General features: G+C 43.1%; 2 protein-coding genes across 3 annotated transcripts; one reads left to right on the top strand and one right to left on the bottom strand.

Annotated features, from left to right (window-relative positions):
* The first annotated feature begins 650 nt into the window (after positions 1 to 650).
* LOC115143030 (dnaJ homolog subfamily C member 14-like) lies at positions 651 to 12,838 on the top strand. Of its 2 annotated transcripts, none has more exons than XM_029683007.2 (7): positions 651 to 965; positions 1,565 to 3,135; positions 3,444 to 3,550; positions 5,203 to 5,322; positions 5,654 to 5,814; positions 7,324 to 7,429; positions 9,172 to 12,838. In XM_029683007.2, the coding sequence occupies exons 2-7, from the start codon at positions 1,837 to 1,839 to the stop codon at positions 9,491 to 9,493; spliced, it is 2,115 nt and encodes a 704-aa protein (XP_029538867.1). In that variant the 5' UTR covers positions 651 to 965; positions 1,565 to 1,836; the 3' UTR covers positions 9,494 to 12,838. The 2 variants fall into 2 exon arrangements, with proteins under 2 accessions (XP_029538867.1, XP_029538868.1); XM_029683008.2 differs by having other exon boundaries at positions 651 to 1,011.
* Positions 12,839 to 12,965: 127 nt separating this feature from the next.
* On the bottom strand, positions 12,966 to 18,456 carry inpp1 (inositol polyphosphate-1-phosphatase). Its single transcript, XM_029683013.2, has 6 exons — positions 18,236 to 18,456; positions 16,724 to 16,941; positions 16,494 to 16,554; positions 16,091 to 16,297; positions 15,696 to 15,864; positions 12,966 to 13,684 (listed from the first exon to the last, which is right to left on the bottom strand). The coding sequence occupies exons 2-6, from the start codon at positions 16,925 to 16,927 to the stop codon at positions 13,156 to 13,158; spliced, it is 1,170 nt and encodes a 389-aa protein (XP_029538873.2). The 5' UTR covers positions 16,928 to 16,941; positions 18,236 to 18,456; the 3' UTR covers positions 12,966 to 13,155.
* Positions 18,457 to 18,460: the final 4 nt, after the last annotated feature.

Below are 18,460 nucleotides of genomic sequence, written 5' to 3'. Positions count from 1 at the left end.
TGGTTGAGCCTTCTTGGGTGCGTGACATCACTCTCATTTCTCTCATCCTTATGATATTTTTGCGCTTCTTAAAATATATGCTCATTAGGAGTCAATGCATATTATAGGGATCAGCTATGTTTATTTTACTGTAATACAATGTACAGAAATTTGTGTAAGGTGCAATGTGTATGTCGAATATGAAATTATCAGTGATGATGCTGGGGGTGTAAACTCTGTGGAGTTGCTCCTGAGTAGAATGGGACACAACAGGGTTTAGTCGGTGTAGGCCGCCATTGTAAATAATAAATAATAATAATAATTTCTTAACTGACTTGCCTAGTTAAATAAAGATACAAAAAAAATTGATTTGTAGATCAGTCAGTTGGCATGTCAAACAAACCCAATATCTGTGGGGCTTCTCATGTCAAAATTATTTAGCTGAGTCTATCTTTAACAATATTGTCAATGTAACATTATTTGCTTTAAGGAACTATTTTCATTTTTATTGTTTTGTTCGATTGTTAAACTAAATTCCAAATAAAATGTTACGATTTTCGACTAGTGTATTATTTTTTACCATCGTCATTGGCTGACTTTTATTTTGAAAGGAAATGGCCGAGGTCACGACACGGCCTTATTCTTGCTAGGTCGTGCTTATTCTTTCTCGCGTCTCAGTAGTGGTTTATGTGAGGTGTCTGCTGCCCTCGGAAGTGAAAAATAGTAAGACAAACAGCAAGGACAGCGATAGCCAAGAACAAGATATTTAAAAAAATATAATATCTGCATAAGCAGAACGAAAACACTCTCCTAATACAGGATAAGAATAGTTTCATACACAATTCAATAACTACATTTTCTTTCTACGACTAGAATTTCTGTTTGCCATATTTGGTCAATTTGAGGAGCAGCTACAGGGCTGGGGTTAGCCACTTCGAAAGGAAGACTACATTTTATCATCTTCCCTTCCTTTACGGAAGAGAAAAGTGAGTTGCACTGGCTGTCATCTTTCCCAATGTTATTTCCGTCAGTGTAAGCATTAAAATAGCTCAAATAATATTATCAATAATCCGCCGTTAAGATGATTTAAATTGCATTAGCTACAGTAGCTAGTTAGCTAAACACGAGCAACTAATAATGTTAGCTAGCTGTTAGTCTTGAGACAGTTGGTCATTTTGCTCGCGACGTTGGCGACATAGCTAATTTGCTAGAACCGAAGAGTGCCCACAGTATTCTCTGATATATTCCATTCCAGTCAGTTATGGTTTTAGAAATTAATTATATTTCTAGTTAGTGCAACTACTGACAACCAGAGAGCTTTAGAGTTTGTTTTATCTTTTCAAAATGTCGGCGATGTGAAGCAGCTCGTTGAGTGCTGCGGTCATGAAGCGTGCTATGGAGAATATTGATCAAGGCAAACTACAGTAGAAAACACAATTGATAATAACAATGATACATGCAGATACTCCATATCCTATTTAATGTCATTTCTTTGTGAGCTTTGCCTTTAGATTATACCCTTTGTTCTAGTACAAATAAAGTGAAAGTGTTAAGGCTAATGTTTAAACTTGCTTTCTTTTCACAGGCAATAACCAGATACAAGATGAGGCCAGTCGTGCCCAAGGATTGTAATGATTGATCCTTGATCCAATGCCTTCAAAGTTTCTGCATTGGACAGGCTACCGTGGACAATGGCGCCTGCCATTCCAGTATTATTCAGCCGTCCTTATCTGACACTTCAGCCCTGCTGAAGTGTAGTGTCAGAGAAGGTGCGGTCAGTGAGAATGGGTCAAGGTCCCTACCTGCCGTGAGATTGGAGACTTTTTTTGGCACTTTAATCAAGAGACAGGGCTGAAGATGGAGAAAGGGGTGGCTGAGAGCGAGATGGAGGAAGAGACATGGACTGTAGAGGCAGCTGAGGAGAGCCCTGAAGAGCTGCCCTCAGGTGTTCCTACCCTCTCGTCTTCCACCTCCATGCCTGACCAGTGGGAAGTCAGAGGAGATGAGGAAACTCATCAACCAGTTCCCAAAGAGGACATAACAGACTATCTCAAAGCTACCCCTCAGGATATCCCGACTCCAATCAACCAGGACTCCGAAGAAGCAGAGTATTGTGGGATTTCAGAGGCCAAAGAGGATGAAGTCTCTCTGAAACAGGAAGGGGCGGAGCATGTGGTCAGAGAAGGAAATGAGGAGACTGAGGGTGGAGATGAAGACAAGAATGGAGGAGGCCGAAACGAAGTCGGGAGGGAGCCTGGCATGAACGGGGAGTCTGGATGGAAGAGCTCAGGGGCCGGAGGGAGGAAAAGCCGTTTCCGGAACAGCGGAGGAGGCGTGGTGGCAGCCTCCGAGCAGAATACCCAGGCTACATCATCATCCTACCTCCCGAAAGGGTCCCTGTCATCGGGTGGTGGGAGGCACAAGCAGGCCCGGAGGCGCAACCACCACCACCAGGGTCGGGGCCGGCGTCAGACAGGCACCCAGCTTACCTTGGCCTTCAGGGAGCTGCTGTCAGAGTCGCTCAGCCCCTGGTGCATCTCCTGTATCCACATGGTAGTGGAGCTCATTGTCTCTGTGACCCACCGCTGCGGGGTGGCCGTGGAAGCCGCAGGGGTAGGCCTGTATGACCTCGGCTCACAGCTGCTCAACAAGGTCACAGACGTGCCGGGAATGAAGGCGGACGCCCGGCGTGTGCTGGAGAGGGTGAGTTGCGCTGGAACGGTCCTGGTGGATAAGAGCATCCAGTCGGTGGAGTGGGTCTGGCAGGTCTCCCTGACCTGCTTCGGACTCCTCTGTGCTGTGGTGCTGCTGGGTTCCCAGTGGGTTCGGTTCACGCTCGTCCGGCTGGGCGGGGAGAGGGGCCAGCGGTGGTGGACAGCCGTGCAGGACTCCAAGGTCTGGAGGAGGGTGGCCTCGCTGGTGCAAAGGATCAGCGGCTGGTTCAGGAGGAGGAGAGGCACCACCACCCAGGTGCCCCCTTTCACCCCAGATTCTCCCGGTGGAGCAGTTAGGTACCAGCCTGGGCAGGAGCTGGAGAGACTGCTGGCGCTGGCTCAGGTCCCTGAAGAGGAGCTGGACCCTTTTATAGTGTTGGGGGTGGAGGCCCACGCAACTGAAGCTGAGCTAAAAAGGGCCTACAGACAGTTGGCTGTCCAGGTGAGTCTAAATGAGATGGGCATTACATTTTATGAGTACAGGTGAATGATAAAAATGAGTGGAACTGGTGAGTGTGTAGCCATTATGGTCAAATAATTTCAGCTTTGCCTGTCAGAACACATGCCAAAGCATTTTTGCCCTTCGCTCTGCCTGGCTGCATGTATCTTTTGTTGTTTTATATCCACAATATAAAAGTAATCAGAGAATGACTAGAAGTAGCCAACCTGTTGAGCCTTCCTTAGTTGCTCTAGCACGTTATCTGCACTGCCCCTTACATCTGTCCATCTTTCTCTTTTCCTTCCTCTCAGATCCATCCAGACAAGAACAAGCACCCGCGTGCTGGGGAGGCCTTTAAGGTGCTCAGGGCTGCCTGGGACATCGTCAGTAACCCAGAGACACGGAGGGAATACGAGCTGTGAGTAGAAGACATCCTAACTACTTGATCAGTAGTTAAATCAAATGCCAGAAACTATGATAAAATGACTGCACCTTCAAGAAAAAACATCTGTTAGAACTCAGGCCTCTCACAATAGGTAATATGTCTTCATCTGAAATTCCTAACTGGTCCTTAGTAGAGGTTGACCGATTATGATTTTTCAACTCCGATTATTGGAGGACCAAAAAAGCCAATGCCGATTAACCGGCCGATTTTTATATATTTATTTATTTGTAATAATGACAATTACAACCATACTGAATGAACACTTATTTTAACTTAATATAATACATCAATAAAATCAATTTAGCCTAGAGTAAATAATGAAACATGTTCAATTTGGTTTAAATAATGCAAAAACAAAGTGTTGGAGAAGAAAGTAAAAGTGACATGTAAGAAAGCTAACGTTTCAGTTCCTTGCTCAGAACATGAGAACATATGAAAGCTGGTACTTCCTTTTAACATGAGTCTTCAATATTCCCAGGTAAGAAGTTTTAGGTTGTAGTTATTATAGGAATTATAGGACTATTTCTCTCTATACCATTTGTATTTCACTAACCTTTGACTATTGGATGTTCTTATAGGCACTTTAGTATTGCCAGTGTAACAGTATAGCTTCCGTCCCTCTTCTCGCTCCTCCCTGGGCTTGAACCAGCAACACAACGACAACAGCCACCATTGAAGCAGCGTTACCCATGCAGAGCAAGGGGAACAACTTGCTCGCTCAGAGCGAGTGACGTTTGAAACGCTATTAGCGCGCTCTAACTAGCCAGCCATTTCACTTCGGTTACACCAGCCTCATCTCGGGAGTTGATAGGCTTGAAGTCATAAACAGCGCAATGCTTGACGCACAACGAAGAGCTGCTGGCAAAACGCACGAAAGTGCTGTTTGAATGAATGTTCACGGGCCTGCTTCTGCCTACCAACGCTCAGTCAGATACTTAGATACTTGGATGCTCAGTCAGATGATATGCAACGCACGACACGCTAGATAATATCTAGTAATATCATCAACCATGTATAGTTAACTAGTGATTATGATTGATTGTTTTTTATAAGATAAGTTTAATGCTAGCTAGCAACTTACCTTGCCTTACTGCATTTGCGTAACAGGCAGTCTCCTTGTGGAGTGCAACGAGAGAGGCAGGTTGTTATTGCGTTGGACTAGTTAACTGTAAGGTGCAAGTTTGGATCCCCCCAGCGGACTAGGTGAAAATCTGTCGTTCTGTCCCTGAACAAGGCAGTTAACCCACCGTTCCTAGGCCGTAATTGAAAATAAGAATGTGTTCTTAACTGACTTGCCTAGTTAAATAAAGGTATAAAAAAAAAATCGGCAAATCGGCGCCCAAAAATACAGATATCCGATTGTTATAAAAACTTGAAATCGGCCCTAATTAATCGGCCATTCCGATTAATCGGTCGACCTCTAGTCCTTAGCATGGTATAGTCAATCTAAAGGCCTGTGAGATGTTTGGTTTAGTTCCTCAGTAACAGGATACATAGAAAATACGTGCTGTGAGTAGATTACTTAATTAAAATGCAGGAAACCGTGATCGAATGACTGCACTGAAGGCCGATGGGATGTTTGGTGTAGTTGATATGGCGTTGACTTGTTTGCCTGGTCCTCTCAGGAAGCGCATGGCACAGACGGAACTCTCCAAGTCGATGAATGAGTTCCTCACCAAACTGCAGGATGACCTGAAGGAAGCTATGAACACCATGATGTGTACGAAGTGTGAGGGTAAACACAGGTATGTCACTCAGACTGAATTCATATCTGTAATATCTAGAAAAAATATCATACATTTACAACCAACACCCTGCAGACTTTTGTGAAAGTGAGGGATTTGAATAGTAATATAATTTACCTGCACTGCAGTCTTATCATTTACAGTATTTACCTAAATTAATATGGTGACTACTCCCAATCACTCAAATTATATTTATACATTTCGCTTGCTATGAAATCTTTATTACAGAAAGGAAACACAAGCATAGGCCAGACACAAAGAGCATCCCATTCTGCATGGTTTAGTTTACGTTGCTGACTCCTCTCCCCCTTATTACTCCCTGTGTGTGCAGGAGGTTTGAGATGGACCGGGAGCCTGCTGAGGCGCGGTTCTGTGCAGAGTGTAACAGACGCCACAGCGCCGAGGAGGGAGACCTGTGGGCCGAGTCCAGCCTGCTAGGCCTACGCATCACCTACTTCGCCTGCATGGATGGCAAAGTCTACGACATCACAGGTACTGGATTAACTATGGCTGTGTTCATGAGCGTCAAAACTGTAATGCATTGTGGGTCAATTTTTAATGCAAGGTGATTTGTAGATCAGTAAGTCTGCAATCGCCAACTGCAATGCGGTCAATGTCGAACAAGCCAATTGCTTTGACAAGCCATGTAATTTTATTAAATTTTTTATTTAACCTTTATTTAACCAGGTAGGCAAGTTGAGAACATATTCTCATTTACAATTGCGACCTGGCCAAGATAAAACAAAGCAGTTCGACACATACAACAACACAGAGTTACACATGTAGTAAAACAAACATACAGTCAATAATACAGTAGAAAAATAAGTCTATATACGATGTGAGCAAATGAGGTGAGATAAGGGAGGTAAAGGCCAAAAAAAGGCCATGGTGGCGAAGTAAATACAATATAACAAGTAAAACACTGGAATGGTAGATTTGCAGTGGAAGAATGTGCAAAGTAGAAATAAAAAATAATGGGGTGCAAAGGAGCAAAATAAATAAATACAGTAGGGGAAGAGGTAGTTTGGGCTAAATTATAATGACACCCACATGGATAGTTTGGCTCTCAACGATGCTAATGCCATAGCCTTTTGTGTATTGACTTAAAGATGCACTATGCAGAAATTGCTCCGGCATTTCCTGGCTGCAAACATTTGAATAGTTCGGCTAATTTCAGTTTGAGACAAAATAAGCAAGTATAGTGTAGAGAAAGAAACATTGTACCATCTAAACTGTGAAATATATTTTCAATAATAGATTATGAATTTATGTGCCAGACCATGCCTGCGTGAATGTTTATTGGTCATTAGTGGCCATGTTTTTTGAGTTGCTAGACTGGAGAAACAATTTGTGAGAGCTTGGTGATTGGTAATTTGGTGTCAGAAGAGTAGCGTCTTAAGTGTTTTTCACAAAATTCAAAATGGCGGAAAATCCATCATGGCGGACCTTAAGGGTCCTTGAGGCAAATGTGTTCCTTGTGAGGGGAGGAGTCTAGGACACTCTGTAAAGGGGTGTGACCTTTAAAAGTTTGCATTTTCAATCGCTTGTTATAGTGCCACCGTGTAGCCATTTGGAATGGCATTGCATGATTGGGTGTGGCGCTTGGCCCTTTACCATCTTGCAAAGCTGCACCCTCCTGGGCCTTACATCTCACAAGAATTTGCATTTTTTTCACCAAATCGCCAGAAGGAGAAAAATAATAAACGGCAACAAATACAATAGGGGTTTCACCCAGCTTCGCTGCTTGAACCTCTAACAAGCCAACTGACAGGCTCAAAAGCTCTACAACTAAATTAAATTCTAAGCTACCAAATAATGTTATGTTTCAAGTTTTTATTGTCACGTGCACAAGTACAGTGAAATGCCTTTTCTTGCAAGCGCGTTCCCGACAATGCAGTTATAAAGACACCTAAAGTCAGACAGACTGTTTCTCCTCCTAGCCGCTTGCTTCAGTATTGTCACATTGATTATTTTGTCACCTTCTCCGCTCTCACCTTTCAGAGTGGGCCGGCTGCCAGAGGATAGGCATCTCTCCAGACACACACCGCGTGCCCTATCACATCTCCTTCGGCTCCAAGAACAACAGTAGCTCCACGCAGCGCCACAGGTTGGTCCCAGGTTAAGGAGGGTTGCGTTCCAATAATCTCATTTTCCTCATGAAGTCTGCACTCTTTAACTACTTCACACAAATGTAAAAGCATGGTGTAGGCATGGGCTAGAAAAATGGTCCCCAACTCTTTTTTTTTTTTTACATTAACATTAACCTAATAAAACAGCTCTGTAGAAATTAGGTTTGTGCAGTAGGCCAAATACATTATCACAGCATATTGGATATATTCCTGTCCTGCCAGTATTGTTCTTCTCAGACCATATTATATATCAAAACTCAAGCTTTGATAACAAACTAGATCAGTTGGTGTAGCACTTGCGATACACAGCTGAGCATAAATTGAAATAATTAACTAATAATTATCCATTTTATTTTACTGGACTGATGGTTGTGCTTTCAAGACAACTGGGAACTCTGGGGAAAAAAAGAGGTCAAAGATGCCCGAGTTTCCGAGGATGACCGTTCAAAACGATTTTTCCCAGTCGGATCTCGTTTTTCCAGAGTTTGCAGTTGTCTTGAACACACTGAAGGCAGAAGTCTGAGATTCCTGAGTTCCCAGTTGTTTTGAACATAGCATTAGTCCTAAGTGGAGGGAGGGAGAGTGCAGCAGAGGGACTGCCTCTCATGGTCCCTGCTCTCTCAATTCCTTTCCTCCGGTGAGACTGACAAGAGAGGGGACACAGTCTTCCTCCTGATGGTGAAACTCGCACTGCATCTGCCTCAGGCACAAATTCATGTTGTTCCTATGACCAGAGAAAGTGAAATACTCTTCGATACTAAAATGGACACAATGAGCTGCTAATAATAATAAAAACGCAAGGCTATCGATACACTTGGCTACTCATTCATTGCAGCTGCAGCGGTAGGGGAAATAGAGAGAAGAGCGTTTTGTAATAGTGTTGAATAAAAAGTGTTGACAGTGCTGAATAAAATATATACATGAACTCACTCATAAGAAAAGCAGCTCTTTGCTGTATTCTTTGACAGCCTCTCTCTGGTCATGGTTTGTGGACGCTGTAGGTATGCACAGTGGTTTGAGCTGTCTGATTGGCCAGCACAGTAGGCGTACTTGATTTAGCCACAGATCTCCTGGTCTGCCGGGTAGACAGTTTGTCTTTTCAGACAAATTAAATGGTTAAAAATGGGAACACTTTGCCTACCTGGTGCGCAGGGCTTCTGAATAAAGTGCACCTATCGCCAACAGCGCAACACAAAAAAAACAATACTGAAAAGGAGTTTGCCTTTAATCGTTGGCTTTTCTACAGAAATGTTTGGTGATCAACTAGGAATGCCTTGAAGATCAACTAGTCGATTGCAATCGACTGGTTGGTGACCACTGGGCTGAAGAGAGTTTCCATATACCAGTCATTTTCTTTCAAATCCATTAAGGGAACAGGTGCATGTTTCGGGAGAAAGGAGAGATTATTGGAACTCAACCAAGGTGTTATGTGATCGACCCCTCTAAATGAGCACATGCTGTGGTCAGTGCTGTGGTCAGTGCAGGTGCTTGTGCAACTATCTCATTATGACTTGCATCAGGGTTAAATATAGGCTAGATTCAAATGGAATGAAAGGCCACCCAAGGCTCTGATGAAGCCTGTTTGTCCCGTGAATAAAACTCAGATCTATGTAGATGGTGAGTGCTCCTATTTCTTTATTTTCCTGGAGTCACCTGTTGAAGTGTCTTGAGGTAAAGAATGTTTTTAGAATGAATGTTACTCTGCTCCCATGCTTTCCAGGACACCTCCAGGCCCAGAGCACCCTCCTCCAGGCCCGGCCAACCCCGCTGACCTGCAGAACTTCTTCAACCGCATCTTCCAAGGGGGACCTCCCCCCGACATGGCTGCCAACGGGGGTTTCTTCCCCTCAGGACCGACCCCCCACCAGCCCTCTGGTGCTGGACCCGGACCTAGTGGACCTTTCTCCCCTCCTCCACCACAGACTGGCTTCTTCATGCCCCCGGGAGGGCTCCGGCCGGAGCCCAGTGAGACGTGGGCCGATAGTGGAGGCAAGCCTCCGCCCCGCAGGAGGAGAAAGGTCCGCAAGCCCTTCCAGAGGTGAGAGCGGCCATTGTTGTGACGTGTCATCGTAGCAACACGGGGACACTCAACACACGGCCATGTCTGTCGACGAGCCTGGACCTCCCCCTACTGTACATAAGTTGAAGGATCAGTCAAACTCAGGAAGATTCACACGGGTCAGGGGCTGCCTCATGTATCAAGACTGACAATACAGAGGCAATGAGCCAGAGGTTTGAGTCTGGACCATGTAGAAGAAGACGGAACTAACTCAGAGTTGAAGTATATTTGGGGTTAGGAGGTGACCGTCTTTTTGCTTCTCCCCCTCACATTGTTTTTTTTTTTTTGTCGTTTTTTTTCTCGTGAAACAGCTGTAGCCATGCCACTGATGTCACACGCCTATTGCTAACAATGCAAACACATTTCCTTAGGTCTTACTTCCCTGCACAATCCTGCATCATTACATGCCATTGGACGCTTATGTTCTTGACACGTTTGTAATTATTTTTTTAAACAAAAAAGGTCATCTATTCTTGCTTCAGGTCTTGGCAAAGACTGTGAAACTATGTGTGTTCGTGTGAGAGGGGACAGGGCTGGAAGAAGCCAATCAGAATTTATGAATTGCTGGATCGAACGGCTCAAGCTACATCCTGGGAGAAGAAGGTCTCCAGAGAGAGGGCTGGTCTGCCCGTTACTGCTTTGACACACCCATCCTTCCGCCCATTGCCTTCTTTGATCAATTGTTACCTGGTTAGATTATCATTTGAGCAACTGATTTTCTGCTATTTTTATTACTTTTAATGAATTTAGAGTGAACGTTTGCATAGTTGTGACATTTGTCACTATTGGAAAGTAAGTTGGTGAGTGAAAGTTGTCTCTCTGCCAAATGTAGATATCAACTCTGTCTCGAGTACAGTGAATACTTTAATCTGTCTCTCAACAAATTGAATCCCACGTAGAAGCACTATGATGAGGCGTCAAACTTAAGCAGGTTCACATTAAAATTAAGACTGTTATATTGTGAGAGTCAAGGACCTAGGCTATTTACTGCTTTCAGTCCCTAAGTATTGGTGTTATTGTCTGGACGGCATCCTATGGATCAAGAAAAAGCTAGTTTCAGCTCCTAATTGCATCTCGGCACCCTTTAAAGATTGGAGGTAACGAAGTTTCCATTGAGAACACAATGACTGTGCAGTGTAAAAGATTAGTTATCAGAGGCTACTCTTTGACATTTACTTTCCAACTGTTTAAAGGTTGATTGAAAGACAGGGGAGCTGAATGTCAACAGTAACAGTTCTATTACCACCACATTTTATTTCAAAGAAAAGCTACCACTGCCTTTGCTTTCACCCCATGCTCAGACAATATACTCCAGATTGAAGAGGGATAGAGCGAACAGAATTCAGATCTCTAACAATGTCTCTACTCATTATGGCAAATCATTGTTTTTCCTGTGGAGATGGCGTATTGGAAATAAATGTGGTAAAATTGTCAAATTCCTCTTAAATGTTAAGAGGTCTGGGGGGCAATATGAATCAAGCTTCTCAGAGTAGGCGTGCTGATCTAGGATCAGGCCTGTCCATGAAAAGGCTAAACTGATCCTAGATCAGTGCTGCTATTCTCAGACGCTTAATGAATACGGGCCCTGGTATCAGTTCCATTAGCCTCTTGTTGGTTGTACTTTTGATTTGTGTCATTCTGTGGATGTTGGGAGATTAAGTGGTACCTAGGGTCCCTTGTTGCACATGTTTATTTGCTCTCTTTACAGTGAAAAAAATAATGCAATTGTCCACATAATTGGAGGTATTATAGGAGGTTTAATTTAATCTCAGTTTTAGGCTGAATTGCTTGCGCTCTCAATTATGTTTTAGATACCCTAGTTGACTTGAGAATGTATGGCTTAAGTAGCAGCCTAAAACGGCAAGTCAACTAACGGCTCCCAGCGTGGTAGAGCTGGGGGACCTGCTAATCCCAGATTCATTTAATTTTTCCCCATTATATTTTTAAACAGTATATGCAAAAAAAAGATTGCAAAAAAATCTGACAATCGGGGGTTAAATGTGCATTTAAAAAAAAATGTTTTGGGGGGTAGGAAAGTGTGAGTTTATTGCAATTGTGAAACATCACTGTTCAGTTGATTTTAGCTTTTTTCTGGATTTCATAGTAAAGTTGATTTCCTACAGATGGATGAATGGACTTCATTGTTTTGTGAATTACGTGGATTGAATTGTGTCTTAAAGTTACAACTCACAAGACAGGTGAATGCTGTGTCATTCCAATGGAGCAGAAACCAGGGGACCTGCTAATGGCCCTTCTGGAGCACACGCATTCATTTAGAATTTACACTAGATCCCACCCATTTTTATACACAAGTGGTGTGGTCCACAACACAACTTGCTGGTCCTTTAGGATAGCTCTGTTTTTCTGATGGAAGACCATAGACACCCGGGACAGTAACATTTAGGGCTGGATTCAATCCATATCACCGAAGTTCAGTGCTATAGCGTGCTTGAAATTGAAAGGTTAATACCGACTGAGCCAACATATGCAGCGTTTACCGTGAATGCAGTCTCCGTTATTGCGGAAACATTGCCTTTAAAATGTAAATTGGTGTACAACTTAGCTCTTCAGTGCTATGGAGTAAATCCAGCTCTTTGTAATGACTACACCTTTGGACTACTGTTTCCCACTAGCCTCTGGGGTGTGTCAATGAAGTGGTGCAGGTGATGGTGGAAAATAATCTCCTCCACAGGTTGACTTCTATTGAACAAACCTGATCCCATAACAGAGCAAAACCCTTGTGAACCTCATGACCTGGTTTACCCGTTTTCTACATTAGCTCCAGAAAGCCACTGGGCATCGCTACGTGACAGTTCTTCCCCATTCCTTCAAAGGGGTTAATCCTTAATTTACAGTAAACCAAAAATGAAACTGGCACTTTATGTCTTTTTCCTCCTCTGACCTGACTTATCCGAAGTCATACAGCTAGCGCTATGGAAACAGTGTAGAACACACCTCTCTTCCATAAAAGGCCTTTTCTGGGCCGCTGCAGATTCCAGAAGCCAGCTTATTTGAGTTTTCTCCGCTATCACCTCACACACCATTAGTGCTTCTGTCAAAAGGGAGACACTGGGATATTTACTAAACATCTCCCTGTCCCACAACTTCAACTGGGTCATCAAGAGATTCTCTGGTAGGTCCAGCAGAAATCCTTAACAAATTAAAAGGGTTATTACCATTAGCCATATTTTGATATGACAGACAAAAATCATGTTTTATCTGTGCAGTGTGTGCTACTGTTTCATGAACCATGCCTGTTCCCATTCTTACCTGTATCTTTCAATTCTGATTATCTTGCTTTGGGATAAATGGGATACTTAAAACAGCACTCCGGTCTTCCCTGAAGTTTGATTTGCCACCAACACACTTCTTGACAATGAGAGAACCAGTAACTAAAAAGACCTTCCATTTAGGTATATCTTAATCTTTTACAAAACACCTTTAAACATACCAACTACTGTAGTTAGTTTAATAACATGTTTATATTCCTTCATATATTTACATTTGCAAATATATAGCTGTTAAAAATAACTTGGACAGCATAGTTGATAGAAAAACACCACTGACCCTCCAAAAATAGAATATTAAGCAGCACAACCTTATAAGCAATGATTCTTGTGCCCACCATCATCAGCTACTCTTCCTTTAAAACTTGCCCTTCAGTTCCCCAATAACCCTATGGAGAATTTGACAGTTGAGATAGGCCACCAGGCCTCCCTGGTTGGCCCAGTGGTCTGCCCCAGTGCTCTCTGTGTAGGGTTGGTGGTAGGTCAGTTCCCCTTGGTCCTGGTGCTCCCCCTGACAGTGGCTGGAGCCAGAGGAGTGGAGGCACTCTTTAAGGTCCACCATCCCCCCACCCAGTGCACGGAGCAGGGCATGGGGGCCACAGGAGTCCCACTTGAATGTGCTGCCCTCTGAGAGGACGTAGACGTCAGCCAGGCCCAGGATCACACACAGGATCTTGTATCCGGCCCCCGAGGCGTACATCAGCCTGTCAGGCCCGCACAGAGGGGCCAAGGCCTCTTTCACTGCCTGCTTCTCACTGGAGCTCATCACCACTGAGAGCCCTGGTCCTCCCGCTGCTGTCGTCTTTGCAGGTCTGTCTTTAGGTCTGAGCACTGAGCAGGCTTTGACGCTCCCACACGACACACCCCAGAAATGCTTCCCCTTCCAGCTGCAACAAATATGTACATCAAACATGTTATTGACAAAGGCAGCTTTGTTGGTGAGAACTGAGCATTAATGAGTATGTTATTTCTGTGTCAGACAGGTTTAATTATAATTGAAAATAAAAACATTCCAATACTTAAATTGGTAACAATGAGTTATTTGAATCAACTGAACTGAAATAGCATTGACCATAACCCAGTGATCTCATAACAATTGAGTAAATTTCACACTAAATATCTGTGTGCAACATTTCTGAAAAGACTAAGTCAAAACATATTGAGATTTATAAACTTGCTGCATGCCATACTTGCACATATTTCCCATTATAAATCAGACTTGTCGTAAACTATGCGCATCGTGAACAAGCATTATAATTCCGCCTGGAAAAAGCACATCATTTAGCTTTTATAGTGACAAATAACCCCCTTATTTTCTGTTTTAATTTGGAACTTTTGAAATTAGGCCACAGCAGTTTCTAAAAGATAGAGCCATGGCAAATTAGATCAACTGTTCTCAGGAGTGTTGCTACATTCCCCCCCCCCCCAGTGATTTTGCTGTAGCAAAGGAAAGGAGTGACTATTTCTGAAATAGTTCGCTTCCGCGAATTCTGAAACATTGTCGATGCCCACTTCAAACATTTGAAATTAAAAGGTGAACTGTCAATTCTATTGTTATGTTTTAATTTGAACCGCGCTCCGGATCATATGGAGCAAAATATTTGAAATACCTTATTTACTACTGTGAATTAGGTCAGATTAAATGAGAGATGGGACGAATTGTATCCTAATTTGTTGAATATGCTTCTTTGGGAATTTGAAACCATCACAGTCAGAAAAGGTCAGGAATTTATTCTGAAATGATCAGGAAATAGATTCCTATTACTATATATTTTTTAGATTGCAAAAATAAAATAAAATAGATCTCCGCTCTTCTCATTAACGACAAATTATTGAATATTGTTATATTTTTCAGTTTTTGGGGTTGGTTACTGTACCTAATAAAATAATGGTTGATAAACACTATTCGGCATGACAGGCCCCATTAAATTAAATTCAGTTCTCTCTGTTTTATTTTTCCTGGTTTGGGATTTTTAAAAATGTTTTTAGACTCTCAATATTACAATTATTCATAGAGCATCAACGAAAATGGATGTCCATATCAATGCTTAAATCACCATTTCTGGAAGATTAAAAAGTAACACATTTAGATTTTTGTGTAATTCCCCTTTAATTGCACATCTGGCAAAAGAGGAATGTGTCAATGTAGTAATGTTTCTGCTGCTAGGCCTACTGCCATGGCGGAGTTTCCAAAACAATGGCCACCCAATTGATACAAACAATTATCATTTATAGTTCTGTCAGGTAGGCCGGGCGCATGCTCGCTGACACGGTCGCCAGCTGTACAGTGTTTCCTCCGACACATTGGTGCGGCTGGCTTCAGGGTTAAGCGAGCAGTGTGTCAAGAAGCAGTGCGGCTTGGCAGGGTTGTGTTTCAGAGGACGCATGGCTCTCAACCTTAGCCTCTCCCGAGCCGTACGGGAATTGCAGCGATGGGACAAGACTGTAACTACCAATTGGATATCATGAAAAAGGGGTATAAAAAAAGAACAATAGTTCTGTCAGGTAAGCCTACTTTGCAGTTAACATCTAATTGAGATGATTTTGGGGGAAAGTCTTTCTGTCTACCCACAAAACGGTTATGATTAGCTTTGCTAACTGGCTACATATGGAGTGATTAACAAATGCACATACCATACAGACAGGGCCATATTGCTGGAAATGAATTTGCAGGTATTGTGTTATGTTTGGCTTTTTAAGCAAATAGTGGCTAACCAGAGTTGGGATAACGTCAATGTGGCTTTGATTTGATAGTAGCAGGGAGCTTTATGTTTATGACATTGCGATGGAAGGACGCATGTACTTTTAGAATTGATTGGCGAGCTACTCATTAGGTGGGCTGCGAGCTACTGGTAACTTGTGATCTACCTGTTGGAGACCCCTGTTCTAGAGTCTCACCCTGTTGGGTCTTTGTGGTTGAAGGGCTGGTTGATGACCCCCATGACGGGTTCCCCAGTAGCGCGGAGGTAAACCCCGATCAGGACCAGGGCACACTGCAGACCTGACGGACAGAGACGCCCCTCCACCGCCACCTCCTCACGACCTTCAATGTATTGGCTGGTGGCATCTGAACGACAACCAAACCGATAGGAACAACATACATACAATGCCATGCTTATAACAGTGTTAAAGGACAAGGAAAAATCTCTCCCATGGCGTAGGTGTAGTAATTACACCATACAATACAAGTGGATCTGCTCAGTGCTAGACATTATCCATAATTTCCATTCATGTATGTCTACGGAGATACAACAAATCTTGTTTTTAAATAGTGACTCTAGGTCAGGTGTTACCGATGGGGTCGATCCAGATGCCCAGGTCAGAGGGGCTGAGGGGTATGTGGAGGTCGTCTGTCCCCGTGTCAGTGAGTGTGAGCTTAGCGTCCTGGTGGATGGCACGCGCCAGGAGAGTCGCCGCCGTCTGGTCCCCATCCAGCACTGTGGCCAGCAGGGCTGCGGTCTCCTTCTCCGTCCCACACACTGTGACTATCACACTCTCCCCTGGGATGCACGCATGAATGCACACACAGTCAACATGTCATCAACAGGTCTACTGTTATTAAAAAGTACATGTTGCATTGTATTATGTTGCGCTTATACCAATGTTATAACCCTGTTATTAGTCATGTACCTGCATTGTATTAACATATTGTTACATAGTAATACGTTTTACTGAACTGTGGGTGTTATTACTAACCTAGTCCATTCTCAAACTTGTTAGACTCCTCTCCTTGTATGTGGTCAATCATTTCAGGAAACTAAGGTAAAACAGGATAAAACGAGTAGAGGGTTAATTAAGATTGCCAAAAACATTTGATTATACTAGAGAGGGATATGCCACAAATCCTCCAGAGGCTTGCCTGGAAATATTTCAAACATGAAACAATCCTCATCATGATAACATGAGAAGTGTTTTGGTTCCTGTACCTGAGCTCCAACATCATGGCGGATCATCTCTTGGATCACAACATCAGCCAGTGTCTTGAAGTCCTGGACAAACTTCTTGTTCTTATCCACTCCAGTCTTCTCCTGGACCAGCAGCTGGAAGAGAGGGGCCTCCTGCCTGCACACGCGGGCCACGTTGGCCGCCTTCTCTGCCACACGCAGCAGCAGCTTCAGCAGATCAGCCATACTTGACACCTGACCTGAAAGATATAGAGGGACAGAGAGAGATGGCCAACACCGTTAATACCTGTGTTGGCTAGCAGGGCCTTAGATAGTACCTTAGATATGGGGTCAGAGATAGTGGTGGTTTGTTTCCCCCAGAAAATTATGCTGTGAGTGGCTGACCTAAGGGGTTACAAAATGTCCTTGTGACCCTCCAGATAAAAGTGACAATGATTAGCCACAGCCTTGTAGGCCATAGCTTCTCTCAATGGGGAAAGGATCTTGAAGATGTCAAAGACAAACTCTGTAGAGGTTGTAAAGAAGCAATTAACTGGGTTACCTGGGGAGGTCTGATTTGATATTGATAGTTAATGAATGTATGTGGCCTGCCTCTGAGTGCATGCCTAATTATAGCCTCTGTAATAATGAAACTAGGACATCTCTACGTAAGTGAGAGCAAAGAAAAATAATGACCCCCATTCAATAGCCTGTTTTATAAAACCATGCACTCTCTATCCACATTCAAATAAGTCCAATAGCCTAAAACTGATATGTCTGTTTGCTCCTTATTATCAAAGTGAAAAGTATTGGCACTTATGGAATTTGGGTAAGTTGAGTCAGCTGTGTGGTTGCCCCATTGGACAGGCAATATTTTTTTTACTGAATACAGCCAAAGTTTTACTCTGGTTATGGTACTGCAAACACGTAATGTTTTAAGACAAAATATGAATATTAAAATATAATATTGTAATTCTGTAAGAATTAAACTGATTACAGTCTTGTTCAAATATGACAAGAGTTCATGGTCAATAATAGGCAACTGACACAGGGGAAAAAATATCTTAATGTCACTTCGATACAGAAGTTACTTTTTCGTAGCAGGATAGGAGAGCATGCAGCAGGTTAGGAAAATTGACGTAGCATGTTAGGAAACTCAAGTTAAGGTTATGAAAAGGGTCAGGGGAAATGCTTTCCTAACCTGCTATGTAAATAAATCACCTTTTTATCGAAGTGGCGTGGAAAGAGTGTGTCCCATTGACACAGAGAACAGTGACGCAGAACAGAAAAGCAAGCACGACCAGGCATATAAATGCTTAAACATTTCAATTCAAATATTGCGGTCAATCCATCCGGAATATAGGCTACTCTACGTGCGCATATTTCACGCCTTTGTAGTTGATTACATTAGTGAAAAAACCTAACCCACTCGCCACTTGAGTAGGCTATTTGAGCAACATGGACCTAGAAATAAAGTTAACGTGTTTATATAAACAAGATAGCAACAGTGAACGCTACTTTATATAAAAACATTGCAATTTATTTGACTCTTACCGGGAAATGTTCCGGCTGATTAGGGTATTTTCTCGTCTAACGCCCTTCAAAGCTGAGCTGTCACGGTCCAATCTGCTTAATGTTTCCTGTGTCAATGCAGGCTAAGGATGTTTCTGAATGGGTGTAATGCCGTGTGCTAGTCTACAGTCGGCTACAATAAAACAAATAGGCTACGGGCGACAATTCAATCTCGGGATATAATTTCCCTACTCCAGGAACGTAGTT

The sequence above is a fragment of the Oncorhynchus nerka genome, linkage group LG15 (genome assembly GCF_034236695.1).
Source record: "Oncorhynchus nerka isolate Pitt River linkage group LG15, Oner_Uvic_2.0, whole genome shotgun sequence".
Classification (NCBI taxonomy): domain Eukaryota; kingdom Metazoa; phylum Chordata; class Actinopteri; order Salmoniformes; family Salmonidae; genus Oncorhynchus; species Oncorhynchus nerka.
Note: the sequence above shows the minus strand (reverse complement) of the source record. Positions and strands in the feature narration are given on the sequence as shown.

Excerpts from the sequence above, each read along its gene's own strand:
- LOC115143030 (XM_029683007.2), top strand. The coding sequence starts at position 1,837 with ATGGAGAAAGGGGTGGCTGAGAGCGAGATGGAGGAAGAGACATGGACT. Across the intron at positions 3,136-3,443 it reads ACAGACAGTTGGCTGTCCAG|ATCCATCCAGACAAGAACAA; the intron begins GTGAGTCTAAAT and ends CCTTCCTCTCAG. Across the intron at positions 5,323-5,653 it reads AAGTGTGAGGGTAAACACAG|GAGGTTTGAGATGGACCGGG; the intron begins GTATGTCACTCA and ends CTGTGTGTGCAG.
- inpp1 (XM_029683013.2), bottom strand. The coding sequence starts at position 16,927 with ATGGCTGATCTGCTGAAGCTGCTGCTGCGTGTGGCAGAGAAGGCGGCC. Across the intron at positions 16,555-16,723 it reads GCCATGATGTTGGAGCTCAG|TTTCCTGAAATGATTGACCA; the intron begins GTACAGGAACCA and ends GTTTTACCTTAG. Across the intron at positions 15,865-16,090 it reads CATCTGGATCGACCCCATCG|ATGCCACCAGCCAATACATT; the intron begins GTAACACCTGAC and ends GTTGTCGTTCAG.